The sequence below is a fragment of the Aethalodelphis obliquidens genome, unplaced genomic scaffold (assembly GCF_003676395.1).
Source record: "Aethalodelphis obliquidens isolate GAN/ISIS:26980383/991018 unplaced genomic scaffold, ASM367639v1 scaffold1, whole genome shotgun sequence".
Lineage (NCBI taxonomy): Eukaryota > Metazoa > Chordata > Mammalia > Artiodactyla > Delphinidae > Aethalodelphis > Aethalodelphis obliquidens.
The window spans coordinates 2426286-2439878 of NW_020837945.1; the positions used below are offsets into that span (position 1 = coordinate 2426286).

Genomic DNA, 13593 nt, shown 5'->3' on the forward strand with positions numbered 1-13593 from the left:
TGTTAAGGTCCTGTGAACCAGGAGATATATTTAGGGTGACGCAGTATGGAGGGGCAGCGTGTCAACACCATTTTCTTTTACATTTCAGATTAATGCTGATGTCCCTGTACAACGTGAGCATCAATTTGAAAGGCTTGAAGTACATTAGTGAGAGTCCAGGATTCATCCCTTTGTTGTGGTGGCTTCTGAGCGGTAAGGATGGGCTTTACCTGTGCGTCTCCTTATACACCTGTTCCCCTGTGGCAGGAGGAGGTCGTAAAGTATTAGAGATGAGGGTTGTTCATCCCAAGGTGTTCTCATGCCTTCCTAAAAAAAGATTTCAAATTATAGAAAACTCACTGGTATGCTGTTATTTCTAGTTCTGTTTCTGAAGTATCGCTTTCAATTTAGTTATGATTCTGTGACACAAAGAAAAATTATCTAATAAAACAGCTAATAAGTGGCTTTAACCTGTCCCTTTCACTGTGAACGATACAGCACTATGTATGCTGTCTGTGGCTCTGAACATCAGGTGTAGGGAAATCCCGTTGTTAAGCAACGTGGGGAAAAAAGAAATCTGAGAGATTGCAGCTCTGAAGTTCCATCTGTCTATCTATCTATCCATCTGATGTGTTTTTTTGTTTTCTTTGGAATAAAAAGCTGTCTTTACTGTTTCTCCGGCTTTTCTCCCTAACCACCAATTTAACCTAAAATTTTGTCCCAATCTGTTCATCATACTTTTTTTTATATAAATTTATTTGTTTATTTTTGGATGCGTTGGGTCTTCATTGCTGCATGTAGGCTTTCTCTAGTTGTGGCGAGCAGGGGCTGCTCTTTACTGCGATGCATGGACTTCTCATTGTGGTGGCTTCTCTTGTTGCAGAGCACGGGCTCTAGGCGCGCGGGCTCAGTAGTTGTGGCTTGCGGGCTTCAGTAGTTGTGGCACGCAGGCTCAGTAGTTGTGGCTCACGGGTTCTAGAGCGTAGGCTCAGTAGTTGTGGCTCATGGGCTTAGTTGCTCTGCGACATGTGGGATCTTCCTGGACCAGGGATCGAACCCGTGTGCCCTGCATTGGCAGGCGGATTCTTAAGCCCTGTGCCATCAGGGAAATCCTGTTTATCATACTTTTTAATAGCATGTCTTCAGTAGGAACATATTTCATTCAAGTGTGCAAAAAAATTACCTTTCCTTATTTTTTTGTAATTCAGATCAATCTCTGTTTTTGAGCTTCAGTTCCATTTGGTGGTAAATGCTTATTTTTTGTAACAGGTTTTTTGAGGTATAATTGACATGCAATAAACTGTACACATTTAAGGCAAACAACTGGTAAGTTTTGACGTAAGTTATACACCCGTAGAATCATCATCACAGTCAAGATAATGAGCACACCTGTCACTCTCGAGAGGTGCCTTGTGCTTCTTGGATCCCTCCTTCCCGTCCCTCTTCCCAGAAAATCGCTTGCCTCCTTTCTGTATTACAGGTTAGTTTTCATTTTCTACAGGTTTATATAAATGGAACCATGCACTGTGTATTCTTTTTTGCCTCTCTTCTTGCGCTCGGCATAATTATTTCGAGATCTCTCCATCCTGTGTGTATTAATAGTTGATTCCTTTTTATTACTCAGTAGTATTCTGTTATGTGGAGAGACTGCAGTTGCTTTATGTATTCGGCTGTTGATGGACATTTGGGCTGTCTTCAGGTTTTGGCTCTTGTAAATAAAGCTGCTGTGAACATTCCTGTATGTTGTTGCCTGGACACCGGCTTTCATTTCTCTTGGGTCAGCGCCTGGGAGTGGACTGTCTAGCTCACGTAGTAGGTATTTTTGTGGCACTGCCAAGCTGTGCTGCAAAGTGTCGGCACTGCTTTGCACCCCCCAGCCCCCGCCCCAGCAGAGAGTTACCACCTCTGTTGTGCATATCCTCGTCAGTGTTTGTCATAGTCCTTCTTCTTAATTTTAGATATTCTGGGAGTGGTGTGGTATACCTCACTCACTTTGGTCTTAATTTGCATTTATGTTATGACTAATGATGTTGAGCATTTTTTCCTGTATTTATTTGCCCATCCATATATCTTCTATGATTAAATGTCTGTTCACACCTTTTTGCCCATTAAAAAAAATTGGGTTATTACTCAACCATAAAAAGGAACAAAATTGGGTCATTTGTAGAGATGTGGATGAATCTAGAGACTGTCATACAGAGTGGAGTAAGTCAGAAGGAGAAAAACAAATATCGAATATTAACGCATATATGTAGAACTAGAAAAATGGTACAGATGAACCGGTTTGCAGGGCAGAAATAGAGACACAGATGTAGAGAACAAACGTATGGACACCAAGGGGGGAAAGCGGCGGGGGGCGGTGGTGGTGGTGGGATGAATTGGGCGATTGGGATTGACATGTATACACTGATGTGTATAAAATGGATGACTAATAAGAACCTGCTGTATAAAAAAAAAATTGGGTTGTTTCAATTGAGTATTGAGGTTCTTTGTATATTCTGCATACAAATCTTTTGTCAGATATGTAGTTTGCAAATAATTGCTCTCAGTTTGTTGCTTGTCTTTTCATTCTCTTAAGAGCATCTTTAAAGAACAGAAGTTCTTAATTTTTTTGGTGAGGTTTAATTTATTGTTCTTTTTCTTCTACAAATCATGCTTTTGGTATAGAAATTTTTGCCACACGGATTTTTAAAATGTGTTTTCTTCTATTAGTTTTATAGTTTTGCATTTTACATTTAGGTCTGTGATCCATTTTGAGTTAATATTTATATATGGTGAGTGGTATGACTCAAAGTTGGGTTTTTTTGTTTTTGTTTTTTTGCATAAAGCCACCTAGTTGATCTAACACCATTTGTTTGGAAGACTCTCCTTTCTCCACAGAATTGCCCTTGGACCTTTGTTGAAAATCAAATGACATTATATGAGAGGGTGTAGTTTTTGGACTCTATTCGTTTGTTCTATGGATCCATTTTTGTAGCATTATGCCAATACCATACTTTATAATAAATATTAAAGTCAGGTAGTGTAAATCCTCCAACTTTGTTCTTATTTTTCAAAGTTGTTTTGACTCTTTCTAAGTCCTTTGCATTTCCATACGAATTCGAGGATCAGCTTGTCACTTTCTAACAACAACAGAAAATCCTGTTGGGATTTTTATTAGGATTGTGTTGAATCAACAGTTCATCTTGGGGAGAATTGACATTTTAGCAATACCGAGTCTTCCAGCCAATGAAATAGTATATGCTTGTCTGTTTATTTAGATATTGTTGGGAGAGCAGAGGAACGGACCTCCTCTGTTTCTGGCTGTCTTTTCAAGGCTGCTTCTGTAGTAAACCCCCATGAAGGCAGAGATACTGTCTCTGTCCAGAACAGAGGGTGGGTTTGTTTACACTCATGCAATAGGGATAATGCTTCCCTCTGGGGAAAAGGTCTGGCAGGATTACTCCCATTATGAACCATTTGGGTTCCCTGAGTTTGGGTTTTCTCTTCTGTAATGCAGCCCATGGCATATGCCTGGCGCTGTGGAATTGGGTCTCACTGAACTGTGCTGACCCTCTGGATATGGCCGTTGCCGTGGAGGAATACTGTTCTTTGCCTTGGACACAGGGGTGTTGTCTCTCCTGCCAGCGTCCGTGAGACTCTCACATGCTGGCTTATTAACTTGCAAGTAGGGTAAAACCCCAGATCTTCCAAAGCTGTAAGGAGGCGGCCGAGAGGGCTGTGTTTGTATTTTAGGAGGCCTCCTGCCCACGAGGCCTGGGTATTTGACCAGACAGCTTTCTTCTCTTGAGAACGTGAGCCAAGGAACCCATGGAATCAGAGGTGGGTCTTGGGCTAGAGGTGGGCAGCTATCCCGGCTGGTCGCTGTGGGCCACGTGCCAGCAGATGGTGTCAGTCGGCAGGGGCGGGGGTGGGGAGAGGGCGAGGATAATTAAATAAAGGTCCCTAACACTCCTGGAGTGCCAGGCAATGTGTATTTACAGATTTACTTCTCTAAATACCCTTATAAGGCAAATATTACAATTTATGTTTTATATATGAGGAAACTGGAGCACGCAGGGGTGAAGTGACTTCCTCGAGGTCATACAGCTTCTGGGTGGAAGTCCGGGCAGTTGGGTTCTAGGTCCCTTCTCCCAGCCACCCTGTGGACCTCCGCTCCGCAGGAAGTGCCTCTGAGGTGGATGCTTAGTTCCCGGTGACCTCTCTCCCTTCTTTGTCTCCTGGTGTGGCGTGGCTCAGCCTTAGAGAGGGATGTCCTGAAACCTTGCGCCCCTCTCTGCTAGCTTGCAGGGTGATCCTCCAGCGCCTTTTGCCAGTTGTTTACTTTCGCATGAAAAGAGGGCCTTAGGCTGAACGTTCTCTAGGGCCTTTTCTAGCTCTGGTGCTCCAGAAACGCTCCAGGGCCGAGTGACAGTCCTTACAGTTTCATTTTAATTTAGGCAGCTCTCCAGGTTGCCGCAACCCAAGAGTGTCGGTTCCTGACCCTCGCCAGAGGTGGCGCGCTTTGGCCAGGGTGGATTGTGCTTGCTTGAACTTCGGGTCCCATACAGGGGGGGCTGGGGTGAAGTTGCCTTAATGCCCCTTTTTGCCCCGGGGCCATCAGGCTTTCTTGCTCATGAAGACAGTTACTGGCTCTTTTGACAGTGTGCACAGCCCAAAGCCTAATACATCTTCTGAGATGTCATCTTGATGTTATTTGCTATCACAGTCAAATAAAGACAAGGTCTGCCAAGCCCAGCGTGTTGTCCCCTGATTTATCCATGGAATTAACTTAACTTAAAAATTGAAATTTGTTATACAACTTGGTGTGTCTTTTAGGAAGGTGAATATATATTTTATTATAGAATAGGAAAACAGAAACAAAAGTAGTTCTCTGGAAAAAGTATGTGCATCTTGGTGCCTGGCGGTGGTGGTGTGATTGTTTTCATAATTCTAGACTGTCATAACTGCTTAGGACTAAGAGAATTTAAAAACTGGGGCTTCCTTGGTGGTGCAGTGGTTGAGAGTCCACCTGCCGATGCAGGGGACACGGGTTCCTGCCCTGGTCTGGGAAGATCCCACGTGCCGCGGAGCGGCTGGGCCCGTGAGCCATGGCCGCTGAGCCTGTGTTTCTGGAGCCTGTGCTCCGCAACAGGAGAGGCCACAACAATGAGAGGCCCATGTACCTAAAAAACAAACAAACAAACAAACAAAAAACTGAATTATTCTTCTTTGCTTTTAGGTAGATCTGCTTTATGAAAATATACTAGAAAATAAGAATCTCTCTTAACTTTTAAAAGATCTAGGAAAAAAGATTCCATTACTTCTTTCAATAATTGGTTCCTACATTTGTCAGTTTTCATGTTAGGAAATTTGATATGTTTTAAAGAACATGGACTTTGGATTCATTAGACCCAGATTGAAGTTACAGCTTGTCTACTTGGGAATTTACCTTTTAGGATCCCTCTTTTCTGCTCTGCAAAATGGGGATTTCTACCTCAAGGGTCTTCGTGTATATTAAAATGCAGTAGTGCCTGGGCCAATACCTAACATAGTAGGTGTTAAAGAGGTGTTAGTTTCGCTTTTTATTTATAATCTAAATCTTTTATGCCACAATGGAAGCTCATTTCCTTTTAATTCCTTTGACCTAAAGGTGGCAAGTTGCTTTCAAGCATCCGGACTTCTTTGATCCAGGGTACAGGACCAGTTGCTGTTAATCATCCCTGACTAAATAATCTCATTTCCTTTAACCTTTGCTGGGTTTCATTTTCCTTCCCTTTATTCAACTGTGTTGCTGGCTTTTTCCCAGGCTTTCTCCAAATTCTTCACATTCCTCTTAAGCCGAAGAACTGGCACGGAACTCTAGCAAATAGCTGATGAGGACAGAGTGTTTTTGGGAGGGACGGCCATTAACGGTTATGTAACCGTTAATGCAAACTGGCGTTCAGATCACACCTGTAACTTTTTAGTGCTGCATTTCCTACTCACATTTACAATGTTGAACAGCCACATAGGCATTTGCTTCCCATCTTACATTTATTTGGTTTATCTAGTAATATGAAACATTGATCGTTCTACCCAATTTGTATTAATGTCTTTAGCCCAGACCTCTCTCCTGGGCCCCAGACCCATATATCCGACTATCTACTTGACATCTCCACATGGACAGCTAGCAGACATTCAGACTCAGTGTGTTCAGACTAAATTCCCAATCTTCCTCCATTTAGCTCTACCCACGGCCTTCCCAGTCTCAGTTGATGGCAGCTCTATTTTTCCAGTTTCTCAGGCCTGTAAAGACCTTGGAGTGATTCTTGTCTCCTTCTTCTCTGATACCCACGTGCAGTCTGTAAGGAAATTCTGATGGCCCTGCTTTCAGAATACATCCATAATCTGACCACAGTCTGCCACTACCACCAGCTTTTGAGCCTCCCTCATCTTCTGTTTAAAAACTTCAGGTCACCTCCTGCAGATCTCCCATCAGCCCATCCCTGTAGACCATGACTTGGGAGGCAGGGGTATAATGGCCTAGATCTTGGACAAGTCTCCATACTGAAAACAGTCAAAATGTCTGGTGAGATATAAAAAACACTTTAAAAGCCCTCCTTTGAGCTAGAAAAATAGTAATTACACCCAGAGCACAAAAGCCAAGTGAAAGTGAGATGCCAGAGAGGTTAACAGAGACCTGAGCTAACTCCTGTTCTGAAGGCATTTGTCAAGATGACCTTTAGTTTCCGTGTCCTAACAGGGTGTGGGGACAGGAAACAAAGCTCAGTTACCACCCTAAATGAGTAGCCGGGTAGGGGACTCCCAAAGGTACTTACCAGCATTGTCAGGGTAGACTGAAGGTACTCTTCCTGCCCTTGGAGACTACAGGAAGGTGGCCTGTTTGACCTTAGGGACTGAACACAGTGGGGGAAAATCTCTTCTGAGAATAACCATAGGCTGTAGTGGAGGAAAAATGTCCTCTGAGAATTAATCACTGTAGACTGGTTTTCATGCAGCTTCGAAGCCTGAATTCAAACCACCCAGGCAGTCCTCGTTTAGAGAACAATGCACATCCTTTCTGGAGGATTCTTTGACTTCAACCGGTTCATACAGATAAGGTTCCAAGAGTCAGAGCTCACATATTAAAAATTACAAAAGCATGGGGGGAAGTATCATTAGTGAGATAACATGACATAGACCCTAAAGAAGGTTTCAGGTCTAAGAGTTATCAAATCAATATAAAATAAGTGTGTTTACTGTGCTTAAAGAAAAAAAGAAGGGATTAACATATGAGTAAAGAGTGAGAGATTGTGAAAGTGACTGGGCAGATCTGAAAAAGGGTCAAATAATATTTCTGGAAGTGAACAATATAATGATTGCAATTATAAATTTAACAGACAGCTTTAACAGCAGATTAGACATAGTTGAAGGGATAATTAGATTGATGCAGACCGTTCTGAAGAAATTATCCGGAATGAAGCACAGAGAGACAGAGATGGAAAATCGGAGCGGGCAAGAGACAGAGGAGAGACTGGGCACTGGACGGTCAGCGCTCTGGGCAGGGAGGGGAGGGCGAGTGGGACAGAAGCAGCGTTTGGAGGGACGATGACAGAACTATCAGCGTTCTGGGCAGGGAGGGGAGAGCGAGTGAGGCAGAAGCAGCGTTACAGGGATAATGCCAGAGAAGCTCCCCACCCTTGTTTGCACTGAATTCGAGAAGTGCACCTGATTGTAAGCAGGATGAAGGACAAGGAATCTGCACTAAGACACGTTGTGATGAAAACCAGAACATTAGAGAGAGGAGGCCTTAGAAGCAGGCAGACAGAAAAGATGCATACCTTCAAAGGATTGACACTTTGACTGACAGTTGACCCCTTCACAGCAATAGTGCAGTATCTTAGCACGGAGAGAAAATAACTGTGAACACGAATTTGTATACTTCTCTCCCCCCGCCAACAAATAGCTTTCAGAGCAAGGGTGAAATAAAGACATTTCAGACAAACAAGAACTGAGAGAGTCTGTCACCAGTAGACCTTCCCAGTAGGAGCTTCTAAAGGGTGTCTCTCTCTATATATATATACATACACTCCAGGAGGAGCTTGATCTCGGATGGAAAGTGTGAGATGCAAGTGAGAGCAATGATCAGAGGCGGTAGCACATGTATCAATAAGTCAAAATAAACACCAACGAACAGAAAAGCCAAACAGTAGAATACCAAGAGCAGAGTGATAGCATGTGCACTGGGAGGAGGATAGGCAGAGCGGCAGCATTGTGAGGTCCAGCCCTGTTCAAAACCGAGAGCCGAAACAGTGGCTAATTTCAGACCTTGATAGTTGGCAGGCGAAAATTTCTAGGATCACGTGGAGATAATAGAAATAGACTCTATGCCTATAACGTTAATACAGGATAAAATGCGATGTGAAAAATAATTCAAAAGGTGGCAAGAAAGAGAAAAAATGAAAAAATAAGATGGAAGCAATAAATCCAAAAATATGTACAGTTACAACTATAAATGGACCAAATGACCCAGTTAAGAGATAGTCATGTCAGACTGGATTTAAAATAATCATCCAGTTATATGTTGTTTATAAGAGATTCATTTAAAACATAAGAATACATAAAGGTTGAGAGTAAAAGGAAAACATACTAGGCAGATTCTCATCACCAGATTCTGTATCACCAGGATATAACATTTTGAACTTATATAAACACTTCCTAATACAGTCTCAAAAATGAAACAACTGAAAACAGCATAAGAAGGAATTCATAAATCCCCCATGATCAGGGACATTTTAACCCACTTCACTCAATACTTGATAACTAAAAAAGAACAAACATTCAATAAGGATATGAATGGTTTGAAAAACACAACCAGTCTGCCCCACTGGATGCATGGAAGACTCCAGGTGTATACTTGTTTCAGTTACACATGGCAAATTTATGAAAGTGATCATTTTCTGGGGTTTGAAACAAGTCTCACATTTCGGATGATAAGAATCGTATGGGATCTCTTCTTTGACCACGAAACAGTGAAGGTGGAAATTAATAACAAAAAGAGAATTAGTAAAATCCTGCATGTAGAAATTAAGTAACCCATGAGTAAAAGAAGAACTCATAATAGAAATCAGATGTTTTGAACTGCATAATGAAAATATTACGTATCAAAAATGATGAAATGCATTTAAATCAGTATTTAGTAGAAAGTTTATCAATTTAAAGAAGAAAGCGGAAAATGAATGAGCTGAACATCTACATAAGAGCTTAAGAAATGGGAACAACCCTGGGCAGCTCAGCAGCAGATTTAAGCTGGTAGGAAGAATCAGCAGACTTAACGCTAGGTAGAGGTTATCTGGTCTGAACAACAGAAACAGAAAAGGATGACGGAAAATGAGCAAAGCTCAGAGACCTCCAGGACGTCGTCAAGCATATACCAGCATAAGCACAGTATGAGTCCCTGAAGGAAATGCTCGAGAGAAGAAAGGGGCAGAAAAAATATTCGAGAAGAGAACATCTGAAAACATCCTAACTTAGGACCAAGAGAACATTTCGGAATCAGTGAAACACGTACAAGGACACCACAGATTGACAGCTCACTGCTCATCAGAAACAGTGGTCCTAAAGCGGAGGGATGATGTGTCCAAAGTTCTGAAAGAAAAGACCTTCTACCAAGAATTCTGTGTCCAGCTAAACTAGTCTTCAAAATGAAGGCAAAATACATTCCTGGATACGCAAAGACTGAGAGATTTTATTGCTAGCAGACCTTCTTTACAAGAAAGGAAGTTCTTAAAGCTGGGAGAAAATGACCCCAATGCATAACTCCAATCCAGAGATATTGGTGGAGGCCACCTTGCCATGGGCTCAGTGTGATTCATGGGTAAGGCTGGTGTTTCAGAGGCGCTCTCTGTTGAAACTGGTTTGTTTTTTTGTTTTCTTCTTTTTGCTGTACGTGGGCCTCTCACTGTTGTGGCCTCTCCCGTTGCGGAGCACAGGCTCCGGACGTGCAGGCTCAGCGGCCATGGCTCACGGGCCCAGCCGCTCCGCGGCACGTGGGATCTTCCCAGACCGGGGCACGAACCCGTGTCCCCTGCATCGGCAGGCGGACTCTCAACCACTGCGCCACCAGAGAAGCCCCGTGTTTTTTTTTTTAAAGACAAATACCACACCTGTTGCACTGACAATCTGAACACTGGGCTAATGCAAAATATTAGGAGAAATATTTAACCAACATAATAAAACAGTTATATTGAAAATCTTTGTAAATAACCATCTTAAATGTTTTGCTTTTTGATCACATGGTTATCATCATTGTTCACATAATAAAGATGTAGCTTACTAGAATCATGACCCTTGCAAGGCCACCTATTTGGCTAATAGGAATGCTGAAGATACGTAACTAAACTTTCATCAGCATGCAAACCTCTCAGCCTTTCTCTGTGCATATGACCCAAATATATATAACCAAATGCCAAATATTCTCTGTGATATAACCAAAGTCCAAATAAGAGCGTTGCATCTCTGTGTGAGATGATGGACAGCTGCACGCAAACTGAAGTGTTTCATTCATTCGTTGGAGATGTGTTTTTGAGCACCTCCTACATGTTACAGGCGCTTGGGATCATCTGTGAGCCAAACGAGATCCTTGCCCTCTTGGAGCTTTCATTTCCGTGTGGAAGAGAGACAGTAAACAACAAGCAGACCAACCAGGGGGATTACACAGTATGTCAAAAGGTGACTGGTGCCACAGGAAAAGAGACTGTGACACCACAGTGGGGTAGGGAGGTGTGAGTTAGAGGAGGGAGGTACACTGGCCTCACTGAAAGGAAAATGATGCTTAAACTAACTTTAGAAAAACGAGAGGAGCTATTCACAGAAGATGCTGGAGTAACTCAAAATTTGAGAAAAATCTAAGCAGCCAAGCTTTGGGAAGGGCAGGGTGAAGCCAGCTGCAAGCTGGAGGATCCCTCTTTGCATCCTTGTGTCAGCACTCTGACCCGGCTTCAGTGACCGACAGCACGGATGAACTTCCCCCAGGTGGCCAGCCACATCGCCACAGGCAGCTCTGCATCACACCTCATAGTTCTATGGCCCAGACTGGGAAAAATACTCCTCTTCAGCAGCTCCAGCCAGAACACACCTGGAGGACGACTCTGGTCTGGCTCAGGCCACGTGCCCTTCGCTGAGATCGTCACCATGGCACCGCCAGGCCCCACGCTGAACAGTGAGGAGGGTAGAAGGCAGGAGCATGCCAAGCAGACCTAAGAACAGCCCCACGGAAACCGAGTCCAGGCTAACGTTCCTAGCCCAGGGTCCAATCACGCCACCAACAGTGAACCTGGGGACCCCACCTCTGCCTAGGCTGGTGAACAACCTGAGGAGTGTACAGAACAGGAGGTGCGTCCAGGCAATGTTGGGCCAGAGGTGGCCACTAACTTCTTGCAGGTCGTGGCAAAAAGACCCAGACGCTTGGGCAAAGTGGTGGGGATTCAGAAGACCCTCAGAGACCCAGTCAGGGCCCAGTTCAGTGAAGAATTGGAAAGCAAATCCAGAACAGAGGCCGAGGCCACGGGGAAAGCTAGAGAACGCATCAATGGCCTGAGGGAAACCAGACAGCGGCTCCTAACAGACACGGAGCAGCAGAGGGCGGCTCCTGTAGCGGGTGGAATGGAGACCACGGCCAAGCGCAGGGCAGAGGCAGGCTTTCGACAACAGGAATTGTGTGGAGATCTAAGATCTGGTTCCAACCAAAAGGAAATGTACGGTCTAGGTGGATATGACCGATGTTTATGAAACAAGATACCAAGAAAATGTTAAACCAATATGTCTCTAAGTAAAATGGGAAACCAAAGGCGGCAGGACTTGACGTGGGCTAGAGCACAGCAGAAAGCTCCTAAGAGGCGTGGCCTGAGCTGAGCCTGCAGAGAGCAGGACAGCGAGGGCGGCCGAGCGAGGCGGTGCTCAGAGCCGCTGGGTCTGATGGCTCTGCGTGCCTCGCATGTGGGGGATGGTGCAGCGTTTGTCCTTTTGTGACTGGCTTGTTTCACTCAGCTGCCTCCATGTCCTCGAGGTTCAACCACGTTGTGGCAGGCTGAAAAATACTCCACTGTACGTATAGACCACAGTTTCTCTATCCATTCATCTGTCGATGGACATCTAGGTTGCTTCCTAATCTTGGCTATTGTGAATAATGCTGCAGTAAACATGGCTAACAAATATCTCTTCAAGATCCTTTTTTCAATTCTTTTTGGATATGTACCCAGGGATGGGATAAAATCTTTCACTCTTACTAGAAGCCTTTCTAGTAAAAAAAAAAAAAAAAACCACGGAAAACTCTCAAATATTATTGACTTGACACTTGGCCTTCAGGTCCAATAGGACAAAGAAGTCAGCCTCCCCACAGGACATTGCGGGGCCTGTTCTCTTCGATTAATCAAACCTTATGTAACAATTTTAACCAGAAACTCAGTCTAAGTGTTTGATTTTTAGCTGTTGATAGAATTGAGTGGTCAAATGACTGCTTCATATCTTGAAGGATGTCAGAAAACATTTGGCTTACGTATGTCAAATCCAACAAGCTGAGAACAATCGAAAATTTACTCTAGTCTGATAGAGGTATAATTAATTCATGGCCACAATTTAGAAAGGGGAGGTAGTTTATATGGAAAGATGAGTTTGTTGTGGGACATGCTCAGTTCGGGGTAACAGTAAAAAAAAGAAAATATCTGAAGGGAGCTATCCAACAGGTCCTTGGAGATGAGAAGCTTGGAGTTCACGTGATAGGCCAGAGGCATGGGTTTGGGAGTCATTATTAGAGAAGTAACAGAACAGAGGACTGGGAGTGTGGAGACTGTCATGCAGCAGAGCTGGCCCTCCCAGGGCCATGGGGAGAGGCCTGAGCCCTGAGGAGGGGTCTCCGGGAGCCCGGAGTGAGGAGAGGCAGGGCGAGGGCAGAGCTGGGCCTAGCCCCGCTCTGGCAGTTCCCTGGTTTGTGGTTCTGGGCGAGTCCTTTAGATTATATGACAGTCAGGCTTGTCATCTACAAAGTAGAACTGCAAATGTGTCTCTGCTTTCCTCAAAGGGAGGCCATGAGAATTTAGTGTAACAGTAAATGGAAATGGTTTATAAATTTAAAAAAAGGAGAAAATAGTCATTTGTGAAGAAAGGAGTCTAATAGTGTCAGATATATGTTGAAGATCAAGAAAACAGGAATGGAGAAAAGGCTTTGGTGATCTTTGAAAAGATTTTCTGTAGAGTACAGAACTAAGGACAAAGGAGATTGAAGGAGGGGGTGGGGAAAGGAGAGCAGTAGTGAGGGTAATGCTGCTTGGGCGGGAGTTTGTTAGTGAAAGGGGGCTTCGTGTGTTGGTATTAAGGGTATTAAGGGTAATCAGGTCCTAATTTTCAGGTTTTGAATTTCAAATAGAAAGGAAATAATTAAAAATAAGAATTAGGGACTTCCCTGGCGGGCCAGTGGTTAAGACTCTGCGCTTCACTGCAGGGGGCGCGGGTTCCATCCCTGCTCGGGGAGCTAAGAATCCTGTGTGACGAGCACTCAGCCACAAAACAACAACAAAAAAACAAAACAAAACCCCCCAAGCATGAACATACCTCACCTTACAGCACACGGCGACCGTAACCCCCAAGCATGAACAT

The 13593-nt window shown here is 43.9% G+C and overlaps 1 protein-coding gene across 7 annotated transcripts in view; it reads left to right on the forward strand.

The window, feature by feature from the left end:
• The window catches only part of HSF2BP (heat shock transcription factor 2 binding protein), an 83309-nt gene that overhangs the window by 46507 nt on the left and 23209 nt on the right, over window positions 1-13593 (forward strand). For all 7 annotated transcript variants that reach the window (XM_027084389.1, XM_027084530.1, XM_027084444.1 and 4 more), the window contains one exon: window positions 89-192. In XM_027084389.1, the coding sequence (XP_026940190.1) occupies window positions 89-192 (104 nt within the window). The remainder of the gene's footprint in view (window positions 1-88; window positions 193-13593) is intronic.